The sequence below is a fragment of the Dasypus novemcinctus genome, chromosome 18, assembly GCF_030445035.2.
Source record: "Dasypus novemcinctus isolate mDasNov1 chromosome 18, mDasNov1.1.hap2, whole genome shotgun sequence".
Lineage (NCBI taxonomy): Eukaryota > Metazoa > Chordata > Mammalia > Cingulata > Dasypodidae > Dasypus > Dasypus novemcinctus.
In genome coordinates, this window is record NC_080690.1 from 17433558 (window position 1) to 17450747 (window position 17190).

A 17190-nucleotide genomic window follows, 5' to 3' on the forward strand; every position below is an offset into this window, starting at 1 on the left:
TCAATTAATGGGGAATAGAGGTAGAAGCAGGAAAACCAATTAAAAGGCAATAATTCAGGCAAGAGATTACTGTGGGTTGGACCAGTAGTGGCAGAATTCTGAATGTATTTAGAAGGTAGAGTCAACAGGATTTGCTGAGAGATTGGTTGGGAGCATGACAGGGAGAGAGGGGGAGGACAGTTGAGAGAAGTGAAGAGTCAAGAAAGACATCAAGATTTTTCACCCCTAACTTGAACGGTCATTAGCTGACATGGAAAGAAGCTCACACTTGGCCGCCCTTTAGGTATCTTCAACTCTGTTTTCTATTCTATTTCTAACAAGTTAGAAGTGTCATCAGCCAGCAGAAATCAAGCTCTGTTAAGAAAAGTATGTGGGCACAGAAAGGTACAAATTTCACCTACATTACCGTTCTGCCAGAGCTACTCTGGAAGTCACATACCTAAGTAGAAGAAATCTCCTAGTGCACAATAAAAATCTCAGCTCTAAGTCCGTTCTCTCCTTTTGAATATATTCACCTTAATGGTGGACTTGGATTTCTACAGCACGTTATAGTTCATAGTAACCTCTATCAGGTACTGTTCACTACAACTTGGGGTAGAGTGTCCACATTTAATTTACACATTAGTTACAAAATAAGAACACAACAGATTTGGTGACATATTCTACGAAATAAGAAACAAAGAATTTAGGTGGTCCTTCATGTCTGAATAAATGTTCTCCATCTTTATATTCTCTGTTATTTAAGGTGTATATATTTTTAAGGTGCATAATTTAGTAACAATAGGAGGGGGCATGCCACAGAGGAGCCCTTTACTGGGTCTAGGAACCTTTAACCCTTTAAACCAAGCAGAATTAGAAGCAGAAAACAGATTTAAGAAAAAATATTTTGAATACAAAATTCTGATTCTGTGACAAGCATTTGAATTATGTCAGAGGTGATAGTCGAGTTATTTAGCAATCAGTACCACAGAGAATAACCAATTCAAAACTGGACAAGTTGAACGATGAGGCTGTGCCCTACCCTGAAACAACTGCTGAGGTCAGATCTTTGTGTCCCAGGCAAAAGTCAGTCCTAAATTACGTATGCATGGTCGCGATAAAACATATTCGAAAATTGAAACTTCTAAATTCAATGACCTTGCTTCACAACCAGGCCAATTAGGAAAATGTATGTTTTCTTAAGAAAGAAAGAAATTCCATTTTCTTGGCTCTAGTTTTTTTTTTTAATAAAAATCTGAGTTCAACTCCCTAGTCCAAGAACTTTATTGAAGTTGTTCTGCCTCCAATGCAAAACTGATTTATAAACATCTTTCAATCTGTGCAACATTATATGTTCTGAGTTTGCTCAGCTTTCCCCCAGACTTCTTGGTTAGAAAAATGTACATTTTTGGACTACTGATGGCTGACAGTTCCTATTTCATTGGTTTGACACAGTTGACCATATTCTTGGCTATACCTTCACATAGCTGATAGATATCTGCAGCAAACCATCAAGAAAGAAAGAAAGGACTAAATTCATCAAGTTATGGCAAATTTGTTTGAAAAAGCAAAAAAATCACTTCCATGCTATCTTATCGGAATCATGCTCTTTTAGCATCTAAACAACAACAAACCAAAACAACTGTTTTGTTGTTGCTGTTGTTTTTTTTTTAACTGAAACACTTACGATGATGAAACATCAAAGTCATGCACAGTCATTTATCACAAGCTGGTGGGTGCCCAAGGATGGAACAAGGGCAGGAATTCCCGACAGAGGGGCCTCAGTACTCAACACAGGGGCCCAGCTCTTGCCTGGAGGGAACCTTGGTCACTTGGCTGGTCTGGACAGAGAAAGGATGGACAGCCGGTTAGATGACAGACATCGAAGCTGTGGAGACAAGGGTGGGGAGGGCAGCTGGGTGGCCTCCTCCCACCCAGCCTTGGCTTCAGGCTGAGCTGTCCACAGGTGCCAGCCCCCTGGTCACCTTGGGCTGATGGCGATGCTGCTGTTGGTGACACGGGCAGTACCAGTCAGCCCAGAACTGGGTGTCCTGGCCTCCCGAGCAGGAAGATGATATGGGAGTCGCCTGGGAGACCTCCACCCGCTTGGCATCATTCCACTGGTGGATTTTCATGGGTGGGGGCTCCAAGGAGAAGCCAAGAGGACGTAGTCAGCTGAAGCCAGCTGGACGCGGACATGGCAGGCGCAGCCACAGTTCGATGTGGGGCAAACCAGTCCTTGACCACGACGGGGGGATGGAACGTGTCCAGGAGCAAACCCCAGGGGCCCTCGGCCTTGCGGTCTACCGGCTGGGACTTGAGGCACGCGTCCTATGATGTGACCAAGTGCTTCCTGACATTAGGGTCAGGAAGGTTTGTCCCGTGATCTCCAGGGAGGCTCTCCACCTTCCAGGGGTCCCCCTCGTGGGCGTCAGGGTTCCAAGAACTCTTCGGCACTCGGGTCGCGCAGGAGGTTCCCGCGGGGGCTGCACGGCAGGTCGAAGAGCTCCCAGTGGGCCGCGGGCTGCTCCAGGCCTGCTCGCAGGCTCCCGCGCTTCCAGAGGATCCTGAGGTCGCGGAGGTGGCGCCGGAGGCTGCAGGGCCGCGGGCCGCGCGCGCGGGCACGTGCGGGCTCAGCGCCGCAGGACGTTCTCGGGCCGTCGGGTGGTGCTCCGCGGGCCGGGCCGGGGCTGGGGCCGGCGGGGCGCACCGGCCGCTTCCACCGTCGGCCGCCGCGCAGCCCCGCGGGGCGCGGTCCTCCCCACTTCCCGGGAGGAGAGGCTGCGGCTCGGGAAAGGGAGAAGCGCGGCCCGGACCGCCTCCCGGGCCGATGCGGGGCTCGGCGGGCGGCCCGCGCCTGAGCCCTCGCCCGGGGGCGCCGCCCGCGGGGTGTGGCGGGGAGCGCGAGCGCGGACGCGCGGCTGCGGCCTGGGAGGCCCGGGCAGCCCCGGGGACCTGGAGGGCGGCGCTGCGTGCGACCCGGCCGGGGTGTTTTGCTTTGTTTTTAAGAGACTGTTAAACGTGAATCTTGAAACTCTTAATTCTAAACACGGTGTAAATTATAGCCCTTCCCCACCAGGAACCCCAGATCCAAGGTGGTGGTGGTGGTTTGAGGGAAAGATTTCCTTTTTTTAAAACCATTGTCATTAAAAAAAAAAAAGTATTTGTTTTCACTTTTGTTGAAGAAAGTATTTTGTAGTTATCCCTTAAGAGAAGAAAGGATTCCCCCCAAACAATGCTACAATTTCAAAGAAGTAACACTAGGGATACCTTCACCTACAATTTTGGCACAGGCTGATAAAATGGGTTAAACTTACTATTTTCAACTCAGGTATCTCTGAGTGGAGTCAAGGGGCAGCCCAGCTTAGTACAGATATATATATACAGCCAGACCAGAATCCAGTTCCTGAAGGAAAGCACAAAACGATGAAACTCAGGGTTTTGTATTTCTCTTTTCTCTGCTTTTCGAGGTAGTCCATTGACAAGGTTCACAATTTAAATACATTTTCCAAAAATTGAAATTCGAATCTAAACTGATATACTTATGTAAATACAACAAATATATTTGTGTCTATGTATAGGAAAAGATAGATAGATATCATAGACTGAATAGAAATATACCAAAATGCTTTTCTCCAGATTTTGGCAATTATGAATGATTTTTTTGCCTTGTATTTTCTAACTTTTCTACCACAACTTTGTACTATATCCATATAACTTAGGGGGGAAATAGACAACTATTTTTTTAAATTGCTCTTTTTTTTTTTTTTAAAGATTTATTTATTTCTCTCCCCCTTCTCCCCCCACCCTGGTTGTTCTCTGTGTCTATTTGCTGCTGCTTCTTTGTCCGCTTCTGTTGTCAGCAGCACGGGAATCTGTTTCTTTTTGTTGTGTCATCTTGTGTCAGCTCTCTGTGCAGCGCCATTCCTGAGCAGGCTGCACTTTGTTTCGCGCTGGGCGGCTCTCCTTACAGGGCGCACTCCTTGCACATGGGGTTCTCCTGTGCGGGGGACACCCCTGCGTAGCACGGCACTCCTTGTGCGCATGAGCACTGCACATGGGCCAGCTCTACTTGGGTCAAGGAGGCCGGGGTTTGAACCGCAGATCTCCCATGTGGTAGGCAGGCGCCCTAACCATTGGGCCAAGTCCACTTACCTGCATTTGGATATTTTAGAAAAGCTTTTTCCAATACCAGCTATCAACAGTTTTCTGGGGAAAGCTAAATCCATGAAGTATTTCTATAATTTCAATGTATACTTTGGATTAGTTGTTCTTTCGGCCATTGGCCTCCAAAGGTAAATTTCCTTTCCTAAAATGACATCTTTACATGCCATACCAGAAGGAACACAGTATGGGGAAAAGTCACCTATTCCTCTTGTGACATACATTTTCTTAAGTTATCAGCACTTTTCTCTGACTTGATCCTTTTAACTTCAAAGAGTTGGGGTACTTGTCTGCACTTCCAATGTCTGTACTTCAGGTCTACAAAATTACAGAGCCAGACAACTAGGAAACAGGGAACACGGAGAGCTACTTTCTTTCTATACAGTTGTAATAAAGTATAAATTCAATTGTGTGTGTGTGTTCTCACTTAAGTTCATCAAATTTTCATGACACCAAGTCGCACCAATGAATTTGTGGTGAGTGGTGACCTAACACATCATCTAGTAGTCCAGCCCTCTTTCACGTTAATAAGCCTCTTATATCCCACAAACTTTCACATCTCCTACTACTCGGTCCAGCTTCCTCTAGATTTGGGTCCCGTCCATTCTGCTGTCTCCCTCAGGGCTATTTCTCAGCTCTTAAAAGAGCTTCCATCTCAACCCTGGTTCTCTAGTGGGATCCCCTTTTTCTCGCGGTCCTGGGTTGCCCCGGGTTCCCCAGGATTCCCAGGGGAAGGCTCCACAAGTCGGCCTGGGGAAGTCCAGGAAGTGGGGGGTTCTGATGGCCACGCCCTAGGGCTGTTTGGGAACTTCCTGAATTTACTAGAGTGGAGACCGCGGGGTCATTGCGGGGTCACGGTGAGGGTGCCAGAGGCAGCCCTATTCACGTGACCCAGCCCCAGAGGGGAGGAGTTCGTTTTCCCACCAGAGGGGGGCGCTGGGTGCGAGGGACCCTCTCCGGAATTGTCCTGGGCCTGGCGGCCCGCCCGGGCCGTGACGCCATCTTTCTGCGTAGGGGGCGGGACGCGCTGACGCCATCCCGGCGCGCCGGGCTGGGGAGGGGAGGGCGCTGGGTGTGGGGCGGCTCCGGGGCCGGGGATGGCGGCGGCCGCGGAGGCGGCGGCTCCGGGACTAGCGGGAGGACACCGGGGAGCGCCGTGAGATGGGCCGGTGAGTGTCGGCGGAATTGAAGGCCGCCGGGCCAACTACGCTAAGACCAGGCCTGGGCTTGGCGCTCCAGAGGAAGCGGCTCCCTGGAGCCGGTTGCCTCGCCGGGCCGGAGAACCGCAGATGGAGGGAGCAAAGGAGGCCGCGCCTAGACCCCCGCGCGCTTATCTCCGGCCGGGTCTGGAAGGTGGCTTCAGGTCCCGGCCTTGGTAGCTGCGCCCTCGCCGACAGGGTTGTCCGAGTTCCCGGGGCGGGAAGGGGCCCTCGAACAAGGAAGCGTTGCCTGCGCGGCCTCGCCCCTGCCCCTCTGCTTGAAGGGCCGACTCCCCCTCTCTAAACGGAGAATTCCCAAATTCGGGCCTTACCCTTGTTGCAGCAGGAATTGCGGGACCAAGGGGTGTCGTAACCCTCGGATTTTTACAGGCTTCCCCCTTTCTGTCGGGCGCACCTTTCGCGCACTACCCCCCCCCCCCCTCCCGCGAATTCGGGGATCTGGCAGGGCTCAGGCTTTTGATTCCGACCTTGGCGTGATGGGGTGCTTGGTTTCGGGCTCTGCTGGCATCCTAGGCAGCTGCCCGGAACTTTCTCCTTCCCCGTTAGCCCAGTTGGAGTCACAAGCTGCGTCTTATCCCTGAGAAATCCTCGTTGAGCCGCTCCAGAGGCCGAGGTTTCAGATTCCGAAACGTGTTTTGCGTTGTGGAAACCGATCGCAGAGTCTTGGTTCTTTGTTGTCATTCCTGCAGACCTTTTGCCTCTTTTAGTCCTCTCAGTGACCTAGAGGCAGGTTTTCTTCAGTGTTTTAGTTGCAAGGGGCAAGATCCTTCTGGAATTGAAGATGTTGCCCCAGTTTCTATTGGGAATGAAGAAGAGAGCTAACACTTGTTTAGTTTCTGGAAATGCTGGCAGAGAAAGGGATGCATAACTTGTGCCCAATGTGTAATACTTGTTTATGGAACTAGGAATTTGTCTTTTCACCTTATTTTCCTATCTCTTCACCTTTTGTGTACTTCCTTATCTTGCCTATGTTAAGAGAAAAATGTTTACAGAAGGTTCCTGGTCCATGTGACATATGCCTTCAGTTTGATTGAGACTTACAGGATCGTATGGAACTTGGTGACATTACAGTTGGCAGTTTCTTAGAGACTAATCTGTACTTCTTTTTCTATTGACAGAGGTTAAGTCCCCGTTTCTTTAGTGCTTGATGTCTCTAGCACGTATAGATCAAGGTGTTGATAGCTTAGTGGGTGTTTTGTTTCCCCCTTGTTAGCTGTTTGAGGACCAAGGCAGTGTTTTCAGTTTCTGTCACATCTTATTCAGCACTTGGTACAAAGTTGTCACTCAGAAAATTTTGTACACACACAGTCACAGACAGATACTAGAGCTCTTTTTTTAACTTTTAAAATCTAATATGGCTTTCCCTTGAGGGATTCCCCCTTGACCTCTTTTTCTGCCCCAGAATCGTAAATAATAGTTCTTTTTCCTTATAGTGCCACTTTCTCTCATTTAAATAACCTCCGCATGTGTTTTCATCAACCCCGAGTAAAGGTGAAGTTCATGACGTTGATTTTTCCTGTCTCCCATTATTCACCTGGGAACAATGTTGAATCTTTTCCATTTATTTAACTGAAATTGGGATTGGAAGTAAATTTAACCATTGGGAAATAGCCACGGGTGGAGAATGAAGATTACGATGTTAAGGAAAACAATGAAATTTGACACGTGGAAATTTTTTTCCAGGGATGTCTTCCTATAAATTAGAGGTTAAGGTATAGCTTTTTCTGTATTTAACTGCCTGGGCACTCTGGATAAATGTGGTTACCTCTGGAGAAGAGGATGAGTCTAGGACTCGTTGTGGACTTTAATGTCTTTGTGGCTTTGGAGTTACCTTTTACGATGACCCTGGGAAGGTTCGGAGGTCAGACTCCTGCTTGTTTCATCTCTATTTCTGCCTTCTAGGTTCCCAAGCCAGCCGGGAGGAGACTGCTTCTTACTACAGCAGCTCAGAAGCTCCACTGGAAGCTCAGGTAATGTAGGCACTTTCCTTATTGCAGAATAACATCTGGGATGCAACAGTGGAAAAACACAACAGAGTGTAGTATCATAGAAATGTCTTTTCAGTCCAAAGAGCTGAAGCCTGATTGAAAGAAGTAGGTGACAAAGTTCATGTACATTGAAATGTTCAGACCAAAGAGATACTGTTTGACCATGGACAAAAGCATTTGTGAAAGGTGACAATAAGAGGAGAGGGAGAGAGAGAATTTTCTTAAGAATCATACAGATCTAAGAGAGGAATAAACAGGCAAATTGGGAGGAGTGGGAACAGAATTTTAGAAGGTAGTACCTGGGACTGACCTGTAGTGGAAAAGGAACCACAGATAAAAGAAAACACAAAGGTTAAAAGAGGTGGAATAAAGAAGCCATATTGAAGGTAGTCAATAAGAAGAAAAGAAGTTCTTGCTTAGAGGGTTTTGTTGCCTCTCGGGGAGGAGGAGAAACAAGTTGTAGAGCTAATACAGTCTCTCTCCCTATCAGGGCCCAAGTTTGAAGGTAGTAGTATTTTATGAGGCAAAAAAGATGCTAGTTTTCTTTTTTTTTTAAAGATTTATTTTATTTATTTATCCTCCACCACCTTGCTGCTTACTTGCTGTCTACTCTCCATGTCCATTCGCTGCGTGTTCTTCTGTGTCTGCTTGTCTCCTTCTTGTTGCGTCATCTTGCTGTGCCAGCTCTCCATGGGCGTGTGCCGTCAGCTCTCCACAGGTGCAGACCTAGGGCCTCCCATATAGTAGATGGGAACCCAATAGATTGAGCCACATCTGCTTCCCAAGATGCTAGTTTTCATAACATTTTTAGGGAGCAAGGTATATGAAAAGAAAGCCACATGTAAATCCCAGGACTTACCGATACCTGAGTCCTTAAGGTAGTGGTGATAAGAAGCAAAGGAGGAAGAGAGTTTAGCTAGTCTTGAGAGGTGGTGGTGGTGGGAGGGTCTGGGGATAGGTGAGATCATAACCCAAATTAGGCTACATAAAGGAAGCAAGGATGAGATCATATGTTCAGGGAAAGAAGATGGCACATTAGCCTTTGGTAGCAAACAGGAGAGGAACTGCAGGAAGAGAGCCAGCAGCAAAGACCTTGTGTTCAAGTCCCCCTTGTGGGAGCAAGCTGAGAATAGTCAAGGTCCTCATCAGAGGCATGACTAATCATCAAGCTGTTGGTGTCTCCAGGGTTGTGGAGCCCACAGATTATTTATGCATTTTCAAATGCTTATCCTTTTAGCTCTTTGTGCTTTGTGGTTTTGCTGATTGTTTCTTTCGTGTTCTAAGCTGGATGAGTTGGGGGGGGGCATAGCATCCTTCTCTGTATCTCTCCCATAGCTCCTTTTTTCCTGCTTCTCCCTTTGTTGTATCTTCCTCCATTGACCTCCATAATAACTGTACTTTCCTCTGACTTTGTTCACCCTGGGTTACTTTTCTTTGCCTCTGATTTGCTCCCTAACAGATGTGGCCACCCCAGCCAGCAGCAGAAAGGGGTGCAGGAAAGCCACAGAGAAGCTGCTTCTGATGCCCCAAGGAGCAAGCCGACCCCTTCTAGGCTCCAGGAACACCACAAAGCAATATGAAACCTGTTCATGAGAGGAGTCAGGAATGCCTTCCACCAAAGAAACGAGACCTCCCTGTGACCAGCGAGGATATGGGGAGAACTACCAGCTGCTCAACTAACCACACACCCTCCAGTGATGCCTCTGAATGGTCCCGAGGGGTTGTGGTAGCCGGGCAGAGTCAGGCTGGAGCCAGAGTAAGCCTGGGGGGTGATGGAGCTGAGGCCATTGCCGGTCTGACAGTGGACCAGTATGGCATGCTGTATAAGGTGGCTGTGCCACCTTCTACCTTCTCACCAACTGGCCTACCCTCCGTGGTGAACATGAGCCCCTTGCCCCCCACGTTTAATGTAGCGTCTTCACTGATTCAACATCCAGGAATCCACTATCCTCCAATCCACTATGCTCAGATTCCATCCACCTCTCTGCAGTTTATTGGATCTCCTTATAGCCTGCCCTATGCTGTGTCACCTAATTTCTTACCGAGTCCCCTCCTTTCTCCTTCTGCCAATCTCACCACCTCTCATCTTCCTCACTTTGTGCCATATGCCTCCCTCCTGGCAGAAGGAGCCACTCCTCCCCCCCAAACTTCATCCCCAGCCCACTCATTCAATAAAACCCCTTCTGCTGCCTCCCCATCTGCGCAGTTGCCACATCACTCCAGTACACAGCCACTGGACCTTGCTCCAGGCCGGATGCCCATTTATTACCAGATGTCCAGGCTACCTGCTGGGTATACCTTGCATGAAACCCCACCAGCAGGTGCCAGCCCAGTTCTTATCCCTCAGGAGGGTCAGTCTGCTCTGGAAGCAGCTGCTGCCAATGGAGGACAGAGACAACGAGAACGAAATTTAGTAAGACGGGAAAGCGAAGCCCTTGACTCCCCCAACAGCAAGGGCGAAGGCCCGGGGCTGGTGCCAGTGGTGGAATGTGTGGTGGATGGACAGTTGTTTTCAGGTTCTCAGACTCCACGGGTAGAGGTGGCAGTGCCAGCACACCGAGGGACTCCAGATACTGACCTTGAGGTCCAACGAGTGGTTGGCGCTCTAGCTTCTCAGGACTATCGTGCAGTGGCGGCTCAGAGGAAGGATGAATCCAGCCCCCTCAACCTGTCCCATCATACCCTTGACCATCAGGGTGAAGGGCAAGGGTCAGCCAAGAATGCAACAGAGATGCCAGAGAAAAATCAGGCCCGAGGTTTCTACCCTCAGTCCCATCAGGAACTGGTGAAACATAGACCTTTACCCAAAGCAGTGGTTGTAGCCAATGGCAACTTGGTGCCCACTGGAAGTGACCCAGGCCTGCTGCCCATGGGCTCAGAGATCCTGGTGGCATCAAGTTTGGACATGCAGGCCAGAGCCACCTTCCCAGACAAGGAGCCAACGCCACCCCCCATTACCTCCTCCCATTTGCCCTCCCATTTTATGAAAGGCGCCATCATCCAGCTGGCTACGGGGGAGCTGAAGCGAGTGGAGGACCTCCAGACCCAGGATTTTGTGCGCAGTGCCGAAGTGAGTGGGGGATTGAAGATTGACTCTAGCACAGTTGTGGACATTCAGGAGAGCCAGTGGCCTGGATTCGTCATGCTGCATTTCGTGGTTGGGGAGCAGCAGAGCAAAGTGAGCATCGAGGTGCCCCCTGAGCACCCCTTCTTTGTATATGGTCAGGGTTGGTCCTCCTGCAGCCCTGGGCGGACTGCACAGCTTTTCTCTCTGCCCTGCCATCGGCTACAGGTGGGAGATGTCTGCATCTCTATCAGTTTACAGAGCTTGAACAGTAACTCAGTTGCGCAGGCCAGCTGTGCTCCCCCAGGCCAGCTGGGTCCCCCCCGAGAAAGGCCTGAGAGGACAGTCTTGGGACCCAGAGAGCTATGTGACAGTGAGGGGAAGAGCCAGCTGTCAGGAGAGGGTTCCCATGTGGTAGAGCCCTCCCAGCCTGAGCCTGGTGCTCAGGCCTGCTGGCCAACCCCAAGCTTCCAAAGATACAGCATGCAAGGGGAGGAGGCTCGGGCCACCTTGCTCCGTCCCTCTTTCATTCCACAAGAGGTGAAGCTGTCCATTGAAGGGCGTTCCAATGCAGGAAAATGAACCTCTCTCCCAGACTAGGCCTGGGCTTTACCCCAGAGCCGAGCCTCACCACGAGCAGGCAGAGGATTTGCACATGCCGAGCAGGGAATGGCTCTCTTGGCAGTGAGATTTGGGGCAGGGTTGGGGAGTGAAAGTGTGGAGGCAGCCTCCCAAGGCAGGGACTCTTGCTCATTACCCCATGGCATCCTTTCAGGACAACCCCACAGGGTGCTGTGATGGGGAGCAGCAAGGCTGGGCCAAGAAAGAAAGGGGGTGCACAGGATAAGAAACATTCCATATATCAGGGCCTCCCTGTTCTTTCCTCCGCATCCCTAGCTCCTGAAAGGGGAAAGTCCAGGCTTTGGGAGCAGGTGAAGGGAGCAAAGAAAGAGCCAAAAATGATGATCCACAGCTTATAGTAGCAGTTAAACTGTCTGAAGTTTTTGTTTTTGTTTTTCCTTTTTGTGGTGGGAGGTCGGGAGGCCCCACAGTTGGAAATAGGGGGTTCCCACCCAGAACCCTTCTCTTGAGAGATGTGCACTTTAAAGGGTAATTTTGTTACAGATGTCGCTGGGTTTGTGGGCGAGGAGCACCCTTATCTACAGGGCTCTGCTTGATCCTCTGCTTTAGCCCTTTCCCATCCCTCCTCGCCATTCCTCCCACAAGGCTTCTAGCAGCTTGGGGACCGAGAGAGAGATAAGCCCTTCCGGGGATCAAAATGAAGTATGCTGTGCGGGGGACCTAGTTGGGGGGCCGGGGGAGAAAGACCTGGTAGCTAGGTTGACTGGGCTCTAGGCAGGGCCTCTGGAAAGGTAGCTGACCTACCCAAGCGCCTCCTGCTCAGCATGCCTGACCCACTTCAAAATGTCTTTGAATCTCCAGTTGGTAATGGTAACTTTTCAAAGAACCAGTGGACCCTTTCCTCCAGGCACCTGTTCCCCTCCTTTGTCGATGTTGTGCCTAAGTGCCTGCGCTACCCCCACCCTTTAGCTGCCCTAACCTCTCTGCATGGTGTCTTGACCTGGGCCTGATTTGTAGCTGCACTGCCTTTCCCCATCTGCAAAGTTGGTTTTGTCCACTCTGACCAAGACCTGTAGTTTTTGGTGTGTAGGGGTCTCTCTCGTTTCCCCTTCAGCTATAGTCTATATTTTTAAAAACTCAGAGAATCATGTCCCCTCTTCTGCTGTGGAGCAGCTTGGTGGAGAAACAAGACGGGAACTATGCCCTGGGTCAGGGCAAGCACACTTGGCTGGGGGCAGTGCCCATCATGGTGTTTTTACACAGTATCTCCCATCTTATTCCACTGCCTTTCCTATCCTTTAGGCTTCTCCAGGCCATTCCCTCCCACAGCCAGCTCTAAGGTTCTGGGATAATCTTGATAACCTTTTAATATCCGGAGTCCCTTAGACTTCATTTTGTGGTAGAGTATCCCTCTGTGAATAGTATTTTCCATCTTAGTTGGATCTGCCGCTCCCCCACCCCACCCCCTGCTGTGTTTTAAACCCTTAAAACATCAGCTTGGACTGTGGGATTTCACTGTATATTGAGAATTAGACTCCCTCACCAACTTTCAGGTGGGTGAGTGTATTTTTTGTTTGTTTTCTGGGGGTCTTTAGACTCTTGAAGGCAACTCAGGGTTTTGTCCATCCAGCTCTCTGGTTAGGCTTCTCCCAGGGTGTGGATCCTGGCATTTCTTTTGTAGATTTACTTGGACTGGCCAAGGCCTGGCCTGTAATCAAGAGTCCCAAACCTCTGGGGTTTGAGCTCTGCTCTGTCAATGACTTTAGGAAAGTCTCGTGACCTCTCGCTCTTTCACTTCCTCCCCAGCTGCCAAATGGGGATGAATAATCTTACCTACCTCCTGGGGGGAGGGGGAGTTCTGAGAATGGAGTCATTCTTAGTGTTCAGGTGCTAAAGGTTGTTCTCCTGGGGGAACAGAGTGACTGAAGAAACTGGCTTGTCTGCTTCAAGCCCTCCACTCTGATATTTCATTCCTTGAGAGCAGTTATCTGGTCAGTCATCTTTTGGAGGCCAATCCAAAGGTAGCTGCTGACCTGACTGGGAGTACTTAAGTCTCCAGTTCAATCAGAACTGAACACCAACCCTGTCTGGTAAACACTCACCTTGTATTGCATTTGGGATCATGTCCTTTCCCTTCTCTGTCCCCCATTCTCTCTGAATGCTGCTTTCTCTGTCTTGTTTCCTATGGGGGGGCCTTTGAGTTTTAGTCTTGGAAAATTCTCTGGACTAGCCTTGGGGGAAGGCCCCATCTCTGGCTGTTCATTCCTAGGGATTATGGTTTGCACGGGTTTCTCAGATGCATCCTTCATCAGGAAGGCTCATCAACTGACTATGGTGACATGCACACAGTAGACACTCAAAATATGCCCACAAAGGACTACCAAGTGTTCTCCCTAGGAGAGCACTGGGAGCAAACCTCTATTGAGCTAGATATGGGTGAAATAGTTTAAATCAAAGAACCTTCCACTTGGGTTTGACATGACCTTTCAGCCTGGTAACATCCACTTGATCCTGGAAGGAAATTCTTGTGGATCTTGGCAAGTTCGGCCCTGATTTTTTGCTGCCGTTCCTCTTCTGTCTCTTGCTGATGAAGCAGTACCAGCAGCTCCCCTAGTACCTGCCTTCCATATGTAGTAATACTTGATTTTGCTGAGCTGCAAAGGTGTCTTTCGTAAAGTATGGAAAAGAAGCTGTATGTTCTTAAATCTTGGTCAGAGCTGTGAAATTCTCCTTGCCTTTTCCTTCTGGTCCAATCTGTTCTTCCAGGCATGAGAAATAAGGGTTGCCTATGGTGTGTCCATTCTTCCTTGTAGGAATTTCGTCAGTTGGCAAGAGGTAAAAGAGTAACAGAATAAGCAGTTTTGTGAGAAGTTGTCAGCTTCTGAGAATGGGCAGTTGGAGAAGACCAGAGCCAATCTCTTATAGGTAGGGCATTCCCAAAGCTTAGGGATAGAAAGGAGGGCTGCTAACTGGCACTGTACAGAAATGCTTATACCAATTTTTGAGGAATGGTAAAAGGAGGGTGGGGAATACATCCAAGTTTTGGACAACCTTTCCTATCAAGGTGAGTGTACACAAGAAAGAGGGGTCTGGGAGTTCTGAGCTAAACACTCATCCCTGAGAGGAGGGGCTCTAGCAGATCTGGACTGCCCTTCTGCATACTTGGTGGCAGTTGGTCATAACACCAAGGGCTTTGGTCTGCTGCTTTGCCACTGCTGCTGTGTGCTCACTGTCTTGCCTGCTGCTCAATAGAGCTCCCTGTCCTTCCATGACTTTGGCGATATAGATTAAATCCAGGCATCTTGTCCATTCTTACCTGTGTTCTGCAAATGCTACTTTATAATAAAGTCATGTTGAAAAGGGATAGTATGAAATGCTGCTGGTGGGCTGGTGAACCCAAAGGGATATAGCTCCAGTGATTGTCAGGAGCCCTTCACCTCCAAATATCTCATCTCTGACTGACCTGGGGAGAAACAAGCAAGTCCTGTTGTGGGTGCTTTCTGTTGTTTTAACTTCTTTCCTTTGTGGTATCTTGTATCTTGTTTTAAAAAAAATTAATGAGGGATAACCAGCTTAGAGCCTGTGCCAGCATCCCAGAGAGGTTCATCTAGCTCCAGTTATGTGGATTCTGAGGTGGGGGAGGGTTTGAAGTTTGGCTGAAATAACCCCATCAAGTGCTTAATTTTATTTTTACCAGTGGACATCATAGCATATTTAGGGGAAGCACAGGGTGGTGACATGATTTAAACCTGCAAAAAGTAGGCATATTGAAAAAAAGTTGAGTGATCACACTGGAGATGAAGGATAGACATGGGTTGACTGGGTCCATTGGAGTAGAGACCTGATTAATGGAATTGGCCATGGGAGATTAGGTCACAGTGTTATAAGCAAAGTAAGTAGGACAGGGGCAAGTTTTAGGGCCCCTTCCTGGGGCCAAGCATACTAAACCACAGTGAAGCTACAGTTCTTACCGGTGGAAAAAGTGTACACTACAGTTGAAGAGCTGAACCATACTAGGTTGGATGTTGATCAGGAGCCTATTAGTCCTTCGTTGGGAAGCTTCACCTCCCAGCTTCCCTGGGTAGGGAAGGTCTCCCACATTATGCAATAATAAAATAAGCATCTGGGTCTTTGCAGCTGTCAGTTGCTCTTTCAACTCTAGGATCCATCTTCAGACCAGAGGGCTGGTCTGGGCCCAGGATGATACTGGCCCTTGAGCGACTGCACTCTCTCCTTACTTGCAGACTATGCACAGTGCCTGAGGCAGAAGGAGAAGTGGTGCAGTTTGCCCTGCTGAGCCTCCCCAGCAGGAACAGTAGTAATAAAATGCACTTTTCACACTAAAGTTTTCTTTATTAGTTCTCCTGTTAAGCCTAGATCCTCCCCCAGTAGATTGCAGACTCAGTCCATGCGATCCCAAAGCCATCCACTGCCAATGCCCAGCAGTGAAGATGGCCTCAAGTTGGGTTCCTGTCTGCAATGTGTGGCAGCAGCCCATGTGCCTTTACCTGTTGTTGAGCTTGCAAGCATTTGTTTCTGTTTTATGACTGTCATGGGGACTGAGGTTCTTCAGAGAGACAGCTGGTGACTGGTTTCACACCCACCCCCTATACAGGGAGTTGCACAGAGTTGTGAGCTGAGTGGTTAGTGCATTGCTGGTATTGCTGAAGGCAAGGTTGATCCCTCACTTGCTTGATACTCGCATTCAAGAGAATCTAGATTGTGTTAGGGAAGAGACTGACTGTACTTGTGGCAAACCTGAAGTATTAAAATAAGGCTGTCCTCTACAACTTTCCTAGTCACACAGGATCCCTGCAGCCAAAACAATATGTGTTCCAGCTGCAGAGAGCAGAGTGCTCTCAGCTTGCACAGCACCTTAGGGGAGGGGAGAATATATGGGTAGGGAATGGGGTGGAGAAGGAACGATGGGAATGTTGTTATCCAGGTGGCTTTAGGGTCTGGAGGAGTAGAAGATGGCACTGGGATGGTCTGGATGGATCTGATTTGTGTAGGAGTTCCCTGTAGATAAATTACTGATCCCCCAACTACTATTCCCAGTATGTAATGGCTGAATTAATATGTAATCAACTGCATTGTATCTAAAGCCTTAGAACTAGTCAGGTGCTCCCCCCACCCAATACCATTTCTTACCCTCTAATCCTACCTGATCTTTAACAAAGCATTAATAATTCTAAGGATAATCTCTATTTTGTTGTGCTTTTTTGTAACTGTTTTAAATAAATCAATTTGTACTGTATATTTGTACTTTTGTGAGATCCTTTTTGCTGTTTTACCATTTTAAGTCTGTACTTGGCTACACAGATTGTATTTTTATTGTTAATGCTCTTCTTATGGATACCTGCATTTAACTTGTGGACTATGTAAACACAATATATATCAATATCTATATATCTATATATCTATCTATATAAAATACTAGCTTTTCCTTTTGGTGTTTGCGCCTTCTTCCTACTCTAGCCTTAGGTTGTGGCCACCAGGTGGGGGTAAATACTCTTGGAAGCATGTGCCATAGAAAGCAAAAGTGGGGAAACGGACTTGGCCCAGTGGTTAGGGCGTCCGTCTACCACATGGGAGGTCCGCGGTTCAAACCCCGGGCCTCCTTGACCCGTGTGGAGCTGGCCCATGCGCAGTGAGTGCTGATGCGCGCAAAGAGTGCCGTGCCACGCAGGGGTGTCCCCCGCATATGGGAGCCCAGTGCGCAAGGAGTGCGCCTCGTAAGGAGAGCCGCCCAGCGCGAAGGAGGGTGCAGCCTGCCCAGGGATGGCACCGCCCACACTTCCTGTGCCGCTGACGACAACAGAAGCGGACAAAGAAACAAGACGCAGCAAATAGACACAGAGAACAGACAACCGAGGGAGGAAAGGGAATTAAATAAATAAATCTTTAAAAAAAAAAAAAAAGAAAAAAAGAAAAAGTGGTGCCAATCTATGTGTGGTGTCAGACTGCTAACCCCAAGCTCTGGGTAGTGTTCAGTCTCTTGGTACATATTTCAGAGAATCAGAAGTCCACCTAGGAAAATCAGTCACAAGGACTTGTGAACACTGTTCCTGTTGGCTTTTCCCTCATTTTTTTTGCTGGGGAATATACTGACAGAAATTGCTGAAGTAACTCAGCCCCAATCATAGCTACTGCATTTAACTTAGAATGTTTGCCACTAGTAAGTGGTAAAACA

At 48.7% G+C, this 17190-nt stretch overlaps 1 protein-coding gene and 1 pseudogene across 1 annotated transcript; one reads left to right on the forward strand and one right to left on the reverse strand.

Annotated features, from left to right (window-relative positions):
- Nucleotides 1-258: 258 nt before the first annotated feature.
- On the reverse strand, nt 259-8022 carry LOC101437957 (F-box only protein 6-like; annotated as a pseudogene).
- On the forward strand, nt 5187-16443 carry ATXN1L (ataxin 1 like). Its single transcript, XM_004456705.4, has 3 exons — nt 5187-5312; nt 7266-7333; nt 8811-16443. The coding sequence occupies exon 3, from the start codon at nt 8928-8930 to the stop codon at nt 10995-10997; it is 2070 nt and encodes a 689-aa protein (XP_004456762.1). The 5' UTR covers nt 5187-5312; nt 7266-7333; nt 8811-8927; the 3' UTR covers nt 10998-16443.
- The last annotated feature ends 747 nt before the right edge of the window (nt 16444-17190 follow it).

What these genes read in the sequence shown, in the direction of transcription:
- ATXN1L (XM_004456705.4), top strand. Translation starts at nt 8,928, where the DNA reads ATGAAACCTGTTCATGAGAGGAGTCAGGAATGCCTTCCACCAAAGAAA.